The 13,622-nt window shown below is 45.8% G+C and overlaps 1 protein-coding gene across 1 annotated transcript in view; it reads right to left on the bottom strand.

Annotated features, from left to right (window-relative positions):
- Window positions 1–8,668: 8,668 nt before the first annotated feature.
- The window catches only part of ST3GAL2 (ST3 beta-galactoside alpha-2,3-sialyltransferase 2), a 42,611-nt gene continuing 37,657 nt past the window's right edge, over window positions 8,669–13,622 (bottom strand). Inside the window, exons 5-7 of the mRNA XM_045818593.1 lie at window positions 12,347–12,392; window positions 11,934–12,053; window positions 8,669–11,093 (exon numbers count right to left, since the gene is read on the bottom strand). Coding sequence (XP_045674549.1) covers window positions 10,920–11,093; window positions 11,934–12,053; window positions 12,347–12,392 — 340 coding nt within the window. The 3' untranslated portion in view covers window positions 8,669–10,919. The remainder of the gene's footprint in view (window positions 11,094–11,933; window positions 12,054–12,346; window positions 12,393–13,622) is intronic.

Here is a 13,622-nt window from a genome sequence, read left to right on the forward strand (position 1 = left end):
AGCAGGTGCCCTGACCGGGAATCAAACCGGCCACCTTTTGCTTTGCAGATGATACTTCACCAACTGAGCCATACCGGTTAGGGCAAGAGCAAGAAATTTTTAGACAAAAGCCGTGGAGTGCTCAAACCCACAAGTGCTAATTGTAAAATCACCGGTAGCTTAAAACTTGCCATGCTGGGAGTGTTTACACACCACAGAAACCAGCAGGTGCTACTAATGAAGAGTTTTTTGGGTTTGGATAGGGCAGTTGACTGGCATACCATTGAGCGGAAATAAAACAAGATTAGACATTTCAAAAGTGACAAAGGTGCGCCCTGACCAAGTGGCCTGGGTGGAGCATCATCCCAGACACCAGCAGTTGGCGGGCTCAATCCCTGGTCAGGGCACGTATGGAAGGCAACCAATCGAGGTTTCTCGCATCGATGTTTATCCCTTCCTCTGAAATCAATGAATGTATCCTATTTTTTTTTTTAAAGAAAATGACAAAGGTAGTCACTGAAATAAACTCAGGAAATGAGAATCATAGATTTTGATCATAGTTATACCCTTGATTTAAGGACAAGAATAAAAACCTAAATTTCAGTAGATTCACGCAATAAAACTATTTCTTGCTCCCATAAAGTCCAAAGTGAATGTTTGTGTTTGGTTCACTCTACTGGACACTTTTCTCCCCAGCTCCTTCCATTAAAAAATTATTTTTTTTAGTTAGACTTTATTTTTTAGGAAAGTTTTAAATTTACATAAAAATTGAGATGATTGTACAGAGGGTTCCTATATATCTCCCTGCCCCACACCCAGTCTCCCCTGGTGTTAATATTTTAGTGCGATATGTTCATTACAATTAGTGAGCTGACACTGATACTCCGATTTCCCCAGTTTTCCCCTGGAGTCTTTCCTATGTCAGGGTCTCATTCAGGACACCATGTTACACTTAGTTGTCAAGTGGGAACCTCCTCAGGTTCCTCTTAGCTGCGCCAGTTTCTTGTGCTTTCCTGGTTATCGATGACCTTGACAGTTTTGAAGAGCATGTGTCAGGTATTTCAAAGGATACTCCTCTCTTGGGATTTCTCTGTTCTCATGATTAGACTGGGGTTATAGGTTTGGGGGAGAAAGTCCCTAGAAGTAAAGTTTTATTTTCACCACGTCATATCAAAGGCACATACTCTCAGCATAATGTCAGTGTCATCAAGGTCAACAAAGTGTCATCAAGGTCATGGACATTGACCTTGACGACCCAGTTGAGGTAGTGTTTGTCAGGTTTCTCCGCTTTCGTACTTTACTCTTCCGAGGGAAGTCACTGCGCACGGTGCACGTCTGAGGCGCGGGGGCTGTGTTCCTCATCCTTGGGGATGGAGTGGCTGCAGAAAGCACTGGGAATGCTGCATGGAAAGTGTCTCACGAGTAGGGACTGGTGATGTTAACCCTAATCATTTCGTTAAGGTGACTGGTATTTTAAAAAGTATTTTAAGTATGGCCAACTCTTAAAATTTAGTTATTTCATTTGTAGCAAAGAAGGAAGATTCCAGACCATTCCCTTAAGTGGTCTTTAGCGTGATGTTTCATGGAGACAGGGTTTCACGGGAAGAGCTGTGCAGACACAGCCTGGGAGACAGCAACATCAGTTCACGGGGAGCTGGCTTCCTTTTCCAATATTATGACAAATTATAGATTAAAAAAAAAAGAAGTATTGCAGAAAGGTCTTCCATGACTTTACATTATAATGAATTGTTTGAATTATTTTTGTAGTGAATATATATTCTTTTTAATTAAAAAAAGGAAAGGCAACGTTACAGTGTAGGGAGGACTGAACTCAGGTCCACCTGCGTGCAGGCAGACACCATACATTCCTCCTCCCTCACCAAGCCTCCCCGGAGGGAAGCGGCCACGCCGCCAGAAAGAGCCTGTTATTCTCAAGAGCAGAGGGCGTTGTCAGATGAAAGCTGTGAGTTCTGTGCTCCCAGAGGAGCAAGCTGGTTCTAATACCCACGGTTCAGCACGCACGGGGGGAGGCGGTGTTTTCTTGCGTTTATGTGGGTTAGTCGTCACCTACGCAAGACTTGCTGCAGAAGCTGTGATTTTGCTGGAAAGGGTATTAGGAAGGAACATTGATTCCTAACTCACACTCAGAAGGCAGTAATTTGATTCTTAAAAAATATAGTCGCTTTAGGATTTTACCCTTCCCCTCACCTAGCAAGGAATGATGTTTTCTTACCTTGCCAAATATGTCACAGGAAGTCTGCAGCTGTTCTGTGATGGGTAAAATACTCACTTCCTTCCCTCCCCCTGGCCTCCAGCCAGCGTGCCCGCCCAGTGTGCCTTCCCCACTGCTGCCAAGGAGCCCTCTGTTGCACACTGTATTGCTGTAGACTGTGTCACCCAGTATGGTGCCAGGCTGAGGCGTGGCCATGGGACTTCTTTGGCATCAAGAAATGTGAACTTCTTGACAGAAGCTTTAAGGGCCAGCCTGTGGGTCACCAGATTCTCCTTCCTTGCCCCAAGACCACAGACCCCCCCGCCCCCCCCCCCCGGAGAGATTGTGCATTTGTCCACCTGGGTCCCTGAGTGACCATGATGAGCAGAGCCCCTTGATGAAAACACGGCATGAGTGAAAACACAGACTGTTGTTTTAAGCCCCTGGGAGCTTGAGGGGCGTTTATTACTGCAATATAACCTAGCTTATGTTACCCTACGCCACTGCACAGGCCATGGGATGGCTGGTTTCCTGCCCAGCAGCCCGAATGCCAACCCAGACGGTAGGTAAGCCATGTCTCATACATGGACACACAATTTCCAAGCACTGTTCCAAGCACTTCCCAATTCACTGTTTCAGAAGAGAACAGTCTTCAATTCTCAGAGATTGAAAAAGCCTCCTCATGACAGGGCTATGAAGTAAGTGACCACAGCTATTTTGTGTCTCTCTCCACAAAATTCCATGATGTGTGGAGAGAGACAGAAGGAAATCAAAGGAGAAAATGTCTGCTCATCAGATGTTTTAATGTCACGCTTAACTTTCCTTCTCATGACCTCGCTAAAGTTATAGGGAAGGAGCGAAAAAGGTATAAACTCACCTGGACACATAAAATGGGAGCAGTTACATTAGAAGGGGAAATTTAACAAAATATTTGAAACAAAAAAGGATGAAAAAGCTCCCATTTTTAGCAATATGGGGAACTACAGAGCATGAAAAAATGCAAATACAAAAACCAGCTACAAAGCTGACATGAGTATATATTTGATCTGTTTGAATGTGTCAAAGATCTACCATTTTTAGGATTTTCTTTTTTGCATTTAGTTCCAATTCATGATTCATTTGGCATTTTAGCAAACGGCTTAAGGTAGGCATCTGCCTTTTTCCAAATGGTTATCTACTCATTTCTTTTTTTTTAAGATTTTATTTATTTATTTTTAGAGAGGGAAGGGAGGGAGGGAGGGTGGGGGGGAGAGGGAGAGAGAGAGAGAGAGAGAGAGAGAGAGAGAGAGAGAAACATCAATGTGCGGTTGCTGGGGGGTTATGGCCTGCAACCCAGGAATGTACCCTGGCTGGGAATCGAACCTGGGACACTTTGGTTCCCAGCCTGCGCTCAATCCACTGAGCTACGCCAGCCAGGGCTGGTTATCTACTTATTTCAATAAAATTTATTTAAATGTCTGTCTTTTCTTAAGTGATGCAAGAGGCCATCTTTATTATAAACCAAATTTCCATTAGGACTTGGGTCTAGGCAACCAGACTAATGGAACATAATCGAGTATCCAGAAACAGACTCAAGTGCATGTGGAGTGTCAGGGTAGCGGTCAGCTCCAGGGGAAGGTGGAGGTTGTGCTTGGCAAGGAAGATGGGACAGGGAGGCCTCTGGGCTGCTCCTACAACTTGGGTGTTGGTACTTGAGTGTTCATACTAAAACAATTCATTAAGGAATCTTCATACTGCTTCCACAGGGCTGTACCAATCTGCTTTCCCACTAATAGTGCAGGGTTCCCCTTTCTTCACATTCTTGCCCATCTTTTTGATGTGAGGTGATAACTTACCGTGTTTTTGATTTGTATTTCCCTGATGATTAGTGATGCTGAGCACCTTTTCACATACTTGCTGACCATCTGAATATCTCCTTTGGAGAAATCAGATCCTCTGCCATTTTAAAATAGATTTTTTTTTTGCTATTGAGTTATAGGAGTTCCTTCTTACATATTTTAGATATTAACCCCTTATCAGATGTGATTTGCAAATATTTTATCTTATTCCATATGTTGCCTTTTCATTTTGTTGGTTGTTTCTTTTGCTGTGCAGAAGCTTTTTAGTTTGATCGTCCCACTTGTTTGTTTTTGCTTGTGCTTTACGTATCATATCCATAAAGTCACTGCAGATCCATGTCAAGGGGCTTTTACCCTGTTTTCCCCTAGGAGTTTTGTGGTTTCAAGTCTTACATTTACACCTTTAATCCATTTGGAGTTAGCTTTTGTGAGTGATGTAAGATAGGGGTCCAGCTTCATACTTTTGCATGTTAATTTAGAATCACCATGTGATCCAACAGTTTCACTTCTGGTACAGGTCCAAAAGAAATGGAATCACTGTCTCAAAGAGATATCTGCACGCCTGTGTTCATTGTAGCATTATAAGAAATAGATAAGACATGGAAACAACCTAAGTGTCCACCAATGAATGAAGAAAATGTGGAGATACACACACACACACACACACACACACACACACACACACGTATATGTATTTCAACAAAAAAGAAGGAAATCCTGTCATTTGGATTGACCTTAAGGGCATTATGCTAAGTAAAATAAAGCACACAGAGAAAAACAAATACTGTATGATCTCACTTATATGCGGAATCTAAAAAAACAAGCCAACTCATAGAGAGCTGACTGGGCTTGCCAGAGGCAGACAGATTGCAGGGGGTATGGGGAGGGGGTAAAGATGGTCAAAAGGTACAAACTTCCAATTATAAGATAAATGACTACAGTTAACAATATTGTATCCTATATTTGAAAGTTGCTAAGAGAGATTTTATTTTTTTTGTTTATTCTTTTACAGTTGCCCCAAATTTTTTCCCTTTTGTCCCCCTCCACCCACCCCTCTCCCCCACAGTCAGTCCCCTCTTGATTATCCACATCCATGAATCATTCATACTTGTTCTTTTTTTAAAAAAAGATTTTATTTCTTTTTAGACAGAGGGGAAGGGAGGGAGAAAGAGAGGGAGAGAAACATGTGTGTGGTTGCCTCTCGAGCACCCCCTACTGGGGAACCTGGTCCACAAGGCAGGCATGTGCCCTGACCAGGAATTGAACCGGCGACCCTTTGGTTCACAGGCTGGCACTCAATCCACTGAGACACACCAGCCAGGGCCATTCATACATGTTCTTTGACTAATCCCTTCCCCTTCCTTCCTCCACTGCCCCCCTCACTCCTTCCCTTCTATGGCTATTAGTCTGTTCCATGTTTCCATGTCTCTAGTTCTATTTTTCTTGTTGGTTTATTTTGTTCATTAGATTCCAATTGTAAGTGAGGTCATGTGGAATTTGTCTTTTGCTGACTGGCTTATTTCACTTACCATAATAGTCTCCAGTTCCATCCATGATGTCACAAAGGTAGAAATTTCTTCTTTGTTTCTGCTGCGTAGTATTCCATTGTGTAAATGTACCACAGTTTTTTAATCCACTCATCTACTGATGGGCACTTGGGCTGTTTTCAACACTTGGCTATTGCAAATAGCACCGCTGGGAACATAGGGGTGCATAAGTTCTATTGAATTGGTGGTTCAGGATTCTTAGGGTATATTCCCAGCGGTGGAATTGCTGGGTCATAAGGCAGTTCCATTTTTAGTTTTTCGAGGATACCCCATCCTGTTTTCCACAGTGGCCGCACCAGTCTGCATTCCCACCAACACTACACTAGGGTCCACTTTTCTCCACAACATCGCCAGCACTTGTTGTTTGTTGATTTATTGCTGGTAGCCACTTTGGCAGGTGTGAGTTGATAGCTCATAGCGGTTTTAATTTGCATTTCTCTGATGGCTAGTGATGTGGAACATTTTTTCATATGTAAATGGGCCATCGGTATGTCCTCTATGAAGAAATGTATATTTAGGTCTTTTGTCCATTTTTTAATTGTTGTTTGAGAGTAGCTTTTAAAAGTTCTCACTACACACAAAAAACTTAACTAAACAAGGTGATGGGAGTGTTAACGAACATTATAGTAACTATTCTGTAGTATATACACATATGAGATCACTACGTCGTATACCTTGCACACTTACACAATGTTACATGTCAATTATATTTCAATAAAGATGAAAAAATAAATGAAACTCCAGGTTTTCTAATTCTCCCCTATAACATGTGCAACCACCTGTTTTTTCATTTTCTTCAGTCCATTTTGGTGTCCAAATGGCAGGGGAAGTTTTTCACTGTTTTCCTTTACCACAGAAATTATGTGTGTGTGTGTGTGAATATATATATTCCTGTCTATATCAATTATGTACATTATTCTATCTTTGCTGAATACATTTCTAAAAAATAATAATTCATTAAGCTATATGTTTTTGCTTCTTTTATCCTCACCCAAGGACATTCTTTTTCATTGCTTTTCGAGAGAAAGGGAGAGAGGGAGAGAAACATTGATGCTAGAGGGAAGCATCGATTGGTTACCTCCCATCTGCACCCAGACCAGGGATCCAACCCGCAACGTAGGCATGTGCCCTAAGTGTCAAACCCACAATCTTTCGGTTATGGTGATGCTCCAACCAAGCCATACGGGGCAGGGCTAAGCTATATGTTTTTGTATTTTTGTATCTTAAAATTTCATTTTAATAATACACTCATGATTGGGGTGCCAATATTGTCGAACACTTCTGTAGTGGCTGTCATCTGTAAGTCAGGGAATAATGGGGCCCCAGCAAAATAAAGGCCGGAGAGACACGCCTAAGTGTCTGAGACAGGCAGGCACTTTTACCACAACCACAGTATGATAATTAGAGTTTTGACTTATGTGGACTTGGGACAGTAGTTAATTGACCATGAGGGTCCTTAGAAATGAAATACTGAATAGATGCTGGGCAGCCTCTATTCAGGTAGGAGGGAAAATTTTAGTGGTGCTAAGCAACCTGAGTCACAATAATGGGGATTCACAGCTTCTTACCCAGTTCCCAGACCTAAATCAGGTCACACATCTGAAGCCTGTTTTTCAAGGGGATTCCAAGGTCTTTAAGGAATAACCCTCTGACACAGCCCAGATGTGAATCTTCCCCCAAGCCTTTCCAGAAGGACCTATTTCCCAGAGTGACAGAGCACTGGGGAAAAGGCAAATACCAAGACCTTAAGGAATTATCAGATAGCAGCTCTCAGACCCAAATGCCAGTGTGGCCCCCCAGTTAGAGTCAGAGCTCATTATGGCAAGTAACAGCTGGAGCTCCGGTAGAAGTTCAACTAACGGCAGGTCTGATGGGCCCACAGACCTATTTTAAGGTAATTTCCTCAGTCCCCCAAAAGGAAGAGAGGTATTTACTACCTGGCAAAATCCCCACACTGGCATCCTGACCCATGGAGTGAGGGCGGCGGTGACTGGATGAGCTAGAGGAATCCCTGAAACCACCTCCAAGACAGTAAGTCCAAAGCCAACACCACATCTCCGCAGGGTCTGCAGAGACCTGTGCTGTCGTCAAACCCGGATTATGCAGGGATGGGAGTTTTCTCCCTAGCCCCATCTACTCACCATCTGAGTCATGGAGACTGATGGTAGTCTATTGCAAATGTGATCAAGCTGGTAATGCCAACCTGTGGTCCCAGATGTGATATCTTTGCTGGATTAAGGTAACACAGTCCTTGGCCAACATAAAGGAGAAAAACAAAAGACATGAATTGGTGGAACTCCTGATTCCAGAGGCAACAGATACATTAGGGAGGGCTGCTACAGCCAGCCAGCTCTGAGTAGGGGCCCAGACAAGAAAAGGTTCTTGGTAGTCCTGCCACCAGGCCTTATGACTCAGCCGACCAAATGCTACTGGAGTGTCTCTGACAACTCCAAACAGAATTACCACCCAGAGTACTAGGGTTTTAAGGACCAGTGCCCTCCTCCAACATAAAGGCATTCTTTTGGAAAGCAACTCTCTGGGCATTGGCAGAAACTGAACTGTGGGACACCAACTGACTATAGATCCTAAGTGGTCCATCATAAGATCCATGTTATCTGACCTACCAAACTATAAAATTGGTTCAGTGGCATTCCATAGCATGATGGAAGTAGGCTCGAGTGGGGCCAGGTGGCCCAAGGAAATGGCACAGACAGGTGCCTCAGAAGCCTGTGGCACCTGCTCTTACCACATCGCTGACTTCCGGCCAACCTACACCTATGGCATCATGGGGAATTCCACAGGACCTGGAAACAGGGGAAAGGCCCCATCCTGGTGCCTGCTGGATCTGCACGTTGTGTTGACCCCTGGCAGTGGAGAGTCTCTTCCCTGCTGGTTCACTTGGGCACCCTGAAGGGCCGTGGTGAAGGACCACCCTCCCAAAGGGCATAGCTGGTGGCCCAGGGTTGGGAGGCCTCATGTACAAGGAGAGGGTGTTGGGGAGTCAACCCCTTCCCCCTTCATACATTATCCCCCCAACATTCTTAGCCATTACTTGGTTACAGCTCCCCACTGACACATTTCAAAACAAATGATTATAGAGTGTTTTTGTTCTTTTTAATTCAGAGAGAAAGGAAAGAAAATTAAAAAAACAAACAAACATTCATTTAAATAACTGTTGCAGAAAAGGAGAACTGGGCTGGATGCTGGGACCTATCTCTTCCAGAATGGGGATTTATTAATGTTTTACACAAAACAAAAAGGAACAGAAAAAGAAATAAATTATTCTGCTCAATACTGTTTGGCATAATTCCATTGTTTTTTCATCTTCTAAACACTCACAACAGCCTCTTCAGGGAGCACTGAGACGAGACAGGCAGGAATGGCTGGTGCCTTGGCCCCCTAGGATGGCGAGGAGAGGCCCTGAGCAGCCTTCCACCAAAGACCACGCCCAAATCCTTCCCCATCCTTTATTCTACTTACTTTTGGAATTAGGAAGGTACAGACTCAAGCTAAATTCACAATATATTAACTTTTGGGGGTGCCCACTGCTCCTCCCCAACCCCCCGCTTTACTGTTCCCCCAGCCAGCTGCAGGAACTACTCCAATGGCCAGGAGGCTGCTTGGTGGCACCAACTAAGAAAAAGGGTGGTATCTGGGTTGTCACTGGTGGGAAAGGGGGTCCTTTTAGTGGTTTGGAAGCTTCACAGAAGCTTTTTCCCCCTCCTACACTTCCCTAATCTTGAAGGTTAAGAATACCATCAGCAGCTTCCTCTAGGGACTTAAGCTGAGTTCAGTCATGCAAGTAGCTTCCAGTTGTAACCCCTGGATGTTAGCTTCCCAGCCCATTCCAGAGCTGGAAATGGAGAGTGAGAGTGAAGAGGCGGGAGGTGAGCATGAAGGAGGGGGCCTATGGGCGGGGAGGAGGCATGCAGAGGGGCAAGTCTACTCCTCCCCAGCTAGGCTCCTGGCTATCTCCACGGTCAGCTTAGAATTTTGAAAGAATCTTTGTTGGTCAGCCATATCTGGTCATTTCAGGTTAACTAAATTATGATCCCAAAGCAAATTCCACCCCCAAGCAAGAGGCTTCCTGGTCCTCTTTGGGGTGGTGGGTGAAGAAGGTGCATGCACCAGGCAGTGAGGCTCCTCATATCCAGCCTTCTTCCCGCGTGTATGCTCCCTCTCTTTTGAGCCAGACGTGTGTGTAAGAGAGAGAGGGGGGTGGGAGGGGGGAGAGGAGCGGAGAGGGATAGGGAGAGAAGGATTGAATGAGAAAAGCAGCAGTGCCCCAGTCAATCCTAGGGCAAGTTTTGATTTTTTTTTTCCAGAGTAAGTAGGCTGGTGAGGAGCTCCAGAGCCCAAGGAGAGACACTAAAGGTTGTAGCCAAGGATATACGTGAGTGAGAAGCACCTTACATTTGACGTGAGGGGGCTTCCTTGTCCCCTGCCCAATTCCTTACACCTATGCTTCAGAGTTAGGCCCCAAGCAAGGGGCGGACACAATTCGTTTTCCAGTGGGACACTAAATGCCCTGGTCAGAAAGGCCATTCCATAGGGTGGCCAAAGGCGGGGAGGGGGAGAAAGGAGGCTGAGGGTACCCACGCGCCCTCTGGATTCTCATTGCATTTCTTTGGTGGGTTGACACTCATCCATCTCGGCCTAACCGATAAAAGAAATTTAGGGTCTAAAATTCTCCCGGAGGCCTGGAACAGCTTGGGAGGGCTCTGGCTTTTCTCTGGGGTTAAAGAGCGCTTTCTGGAAACCACCTGGAACGCTCCTTGATCACCCTGAGGCCACGAGGGACTCCCGGGGAGGGGGAAGCTGAGCTGCCGCAGCCCTCCCCTCCGTTTCCTTCTCGGCGTCCTTGGCGGGGTTCAGGCCCACAACAGACTCAACAGCTCTTACCGAGCCTGAAGAAAGTACTTCGTCTAAGTCAGCAAGAAGCCACCTCTACTCCTTAAAAAGCGTGAAACAAAATCCAAAAGCATAGGTGAGTGGGGATTGAGGCCACCGGTTCGCCTCCAAAGGCCATTGATTGGAGGATGGGGCCCAGCGCCGGAAGTTGACTCGAGTTGAGTCACGTGATTGGTTGAGATACACATAGGCTCCGCCTGACTGCAGCATTGATTGGTACCAGGCCCACAGAGTCTTGTGATTGGCAGGGAACAGCCGGCGCTATCTGTTTGGTCCAGACCGTGCCCCGCTTCGCTCGAACTGCTTGGAGAAGCCCCATGGCCGGCACCTTGTCAGGCCGAGGCTGCCGCCCAGGAGCTAGCCTCTAGTCCCGACCCGGAGTGTGCACGTGCACCTGGCAGCCAGGCCGAAAGAGTCCCAGCCAGGCCTTTCTCAGTTGCCTCGGTAGACCTCGATCTTGCTGGCCTTGGCCAGCATATCGATGATGTGGGCCTCGAAGTCGGCGTCGTGCACACCGGTCTTCCGGAACTCGCCTGCATACCGGTTATTCTCCCAGTAGTGGTGCCAGTTGCCCCGGCTGTCGGCCCCGAACCCGTACACGTTCACCTGTAGGGAAGGGTGGTGCAAGTCACCCCACGTCAGGGACCGTGTTGGACCGGACATGTGAGAGACCCTCGGTTGGTAATGGAGGAGAAAGAAGCCGCAGTGACTCGACAAGCCGGGAGGCAGCGGGCAGCTAGTCCATTCTCAGAGTGTGGGAATCGCGGGAAGAGGGGACATCCAGGCCTGGGCTAAGGACACTGGAGAAGGGAGACTGCTGCTCCCTCTCAGCTGTCCTTCCACCCACCCAATTGCTTCAAAAAACGACGTCCCAGCTTAGAACTAGATCAACCCTAATTCTTATTCTTTTTTTTTGTTGTTATACTTTGAAAGTTGGTCAAGTATCCAATAGCATACACTGAAGAATTTACTGGCAAAAAAAAGTAGGTGTGCTGGGCGTGAGCACTGAAGTGTATAGCACAGTAGTAGCCCTGCCCACCAGCGAGATGCAGCTTCTTGAAGGACTAACCTCCCTTGAAGGACTAACCTCCGTGCTTAACACACAAACTGGTAGGCCTGGGCCCCACAGCTACGGGAGACAATCACACTATCTCCATGTTCTTAGTTACTTTATGGCGAGTAATATCAACTATGGTAGTATTACATTTCCTTCGTAAATAAACTTAACTTTTAAACGAAGTGGTTTCAGATTTGGCAAAATCATTAAAGTAGTAAGTCTGGGAAATGCAGATCTATACTGCCTAAAAATGGGGGGAATCAAAGCCATTTGGCTTCTGCCCACAAAAAGCACATGCCTCTTGAGGCGCTACTAAGCTCCGAGGAGGGCTGCTTGGGACCCCCTGTGCCATGGGTCCCACTATTTTATCCCCAGACTGGGCTACCCACCTCGTCGCACACATGCAGGGCAAAGAAGAGCACCAGCATCCCTGTAGAAGGGTACCGCCCGTGATGCTCTGTCCACCTGTCGTGGATGTATTTGAAGAAGGCTGGATTGTAGATCTGGACCTGTATGGAGACAATATGACAGGCACATGAGGTGCTTTTTGGGTCCAAAGACTCAGGCCAGGCTCTGAGCAGCTTCTGCCAGTTCCTCCACGCCTGCCCGTGGACCTGTTCGTCTGTGTTCCCTGGTTCCTTGCATCTCTGTGGAGGTCAGGAATACCAACAGATGGGGACACTGCAGGTTCTGGAAGGGGGCTAGGAGATGCCTGAGCCACAGGACGAGGCACACCAGGAGTCGAGCCTGCACTGTTTCCATGGAGGTGGGAATGAAGAAGGGGGCAGAGGCGGGAGCTCACCTTTTCTTTGTCTACTCGAAGGAAGGACTTCACTGGGGCATAGGTGCTGCAAGCAAGCAAATACAAAAAAAAAAAGTCAGATGGCCCTGTGGGGCCCAGGGATGCCTTTCCTCCCACTCAGGCCTGAGTGATGACACCCTCACAACAGGCCCCCTGCTTCCAGACTGCTCTTCCACACACCACTGCAGTACCTCACTCGGAAACGCTGCCCTTTGGAAAAAATAAGCATGTTTTAGACATGCATTGGGGCCTTCCATAATCCAGCCCCCACCCTTCTTCTCATAACTCTCTGCTGTCAACTCTCTGCTTGAATCAGACGATCGCCTCAAACCCACTGTGTGTGTGCTCTTACCTGTGCCCTCACCGACCCTCTTCCTCCTCCCTGTTAGCCAGCCTTGGCACCCATAACCTACACTCCCTTTTCTAAGAATATGTGGGATTTAAACTCGACAGCATTTATTCCAGCTTTTATGTCTCCTAAACATCAAGTCAGGACACTGGAACTTATACTTCTGTGTTTAAAAATACATGATGACCACAGGCAAAAGGTGGAAACAACCCTATTGTCCATCATCAGATGAGTGAATTAACAAAATATGGCATGTCCAGTAAGCCTTTAGAATGAATGAAATCCTGATACATGCTACAACATGGATGAAACTAAAAACATTATGCTAAGTGAAATCTCAAATATAAAAGGACAAAAACTGCATAATTCCACTTATATGAAGTACCTAGAATAATCAAAATATAGACAGAAAGAATAGTGGTTATTCAGGGCTGGGGGGAAGAAGGTATGGAAAGTTATCACTTAATGGCTACAGAGCTTCCATTTAAGATGATGAAAAAGTTCTGGAGATGGGGAGGGGTGATGTTTGCACAACACTGCAAATATACTTAATGCTACTGAATTGTACAGTTAAAATGATAAGTTTTAAGTTACAAATATTTTGCTGCATATACATAAAACCCAGGGTGAGACAGGGCTGATCAGCAGCTGCCTTGGGGGCGGTGTAGCAAGTGGGGGTGAGGACTGTGGTATACAGGGGTATCTTTAGGTCTTTAGATTTTTAGATTAAAGGTTTTCATCTTTAGAATATGAAACTGTTCTAAAAGTAATTGTGGTGATGGTTATACAACTCTAAATAGACTAAAAACCATCGAATCATATACTTTGTGTCAATTGTATGGTATGTGTGTTATATCTCAATAAAGTTATTAAAAAATACTTGGTTTGATTGAATTCTCTGAGATTCCTGACTGTGACTGGGCAACA

Source organism: Phyllostomus hastatus, unplaced genomic scaffold (genome assembly GCF_019186645.2).
Source record: "Phyllostomus hastatus isolate PE091 unplaced genomic scaffold, TTU_PhHast_1.1 phas_scaffold_345, whole genome shotgun sequence".
NCBI classification, from domain to species: domain Eukaryota; kingdom Metazoa; phylum Chordata; class Mammalia; order Chiroptera; family Phyllostomidae; genus Phyllostomus; species Phyllostomus hastatus.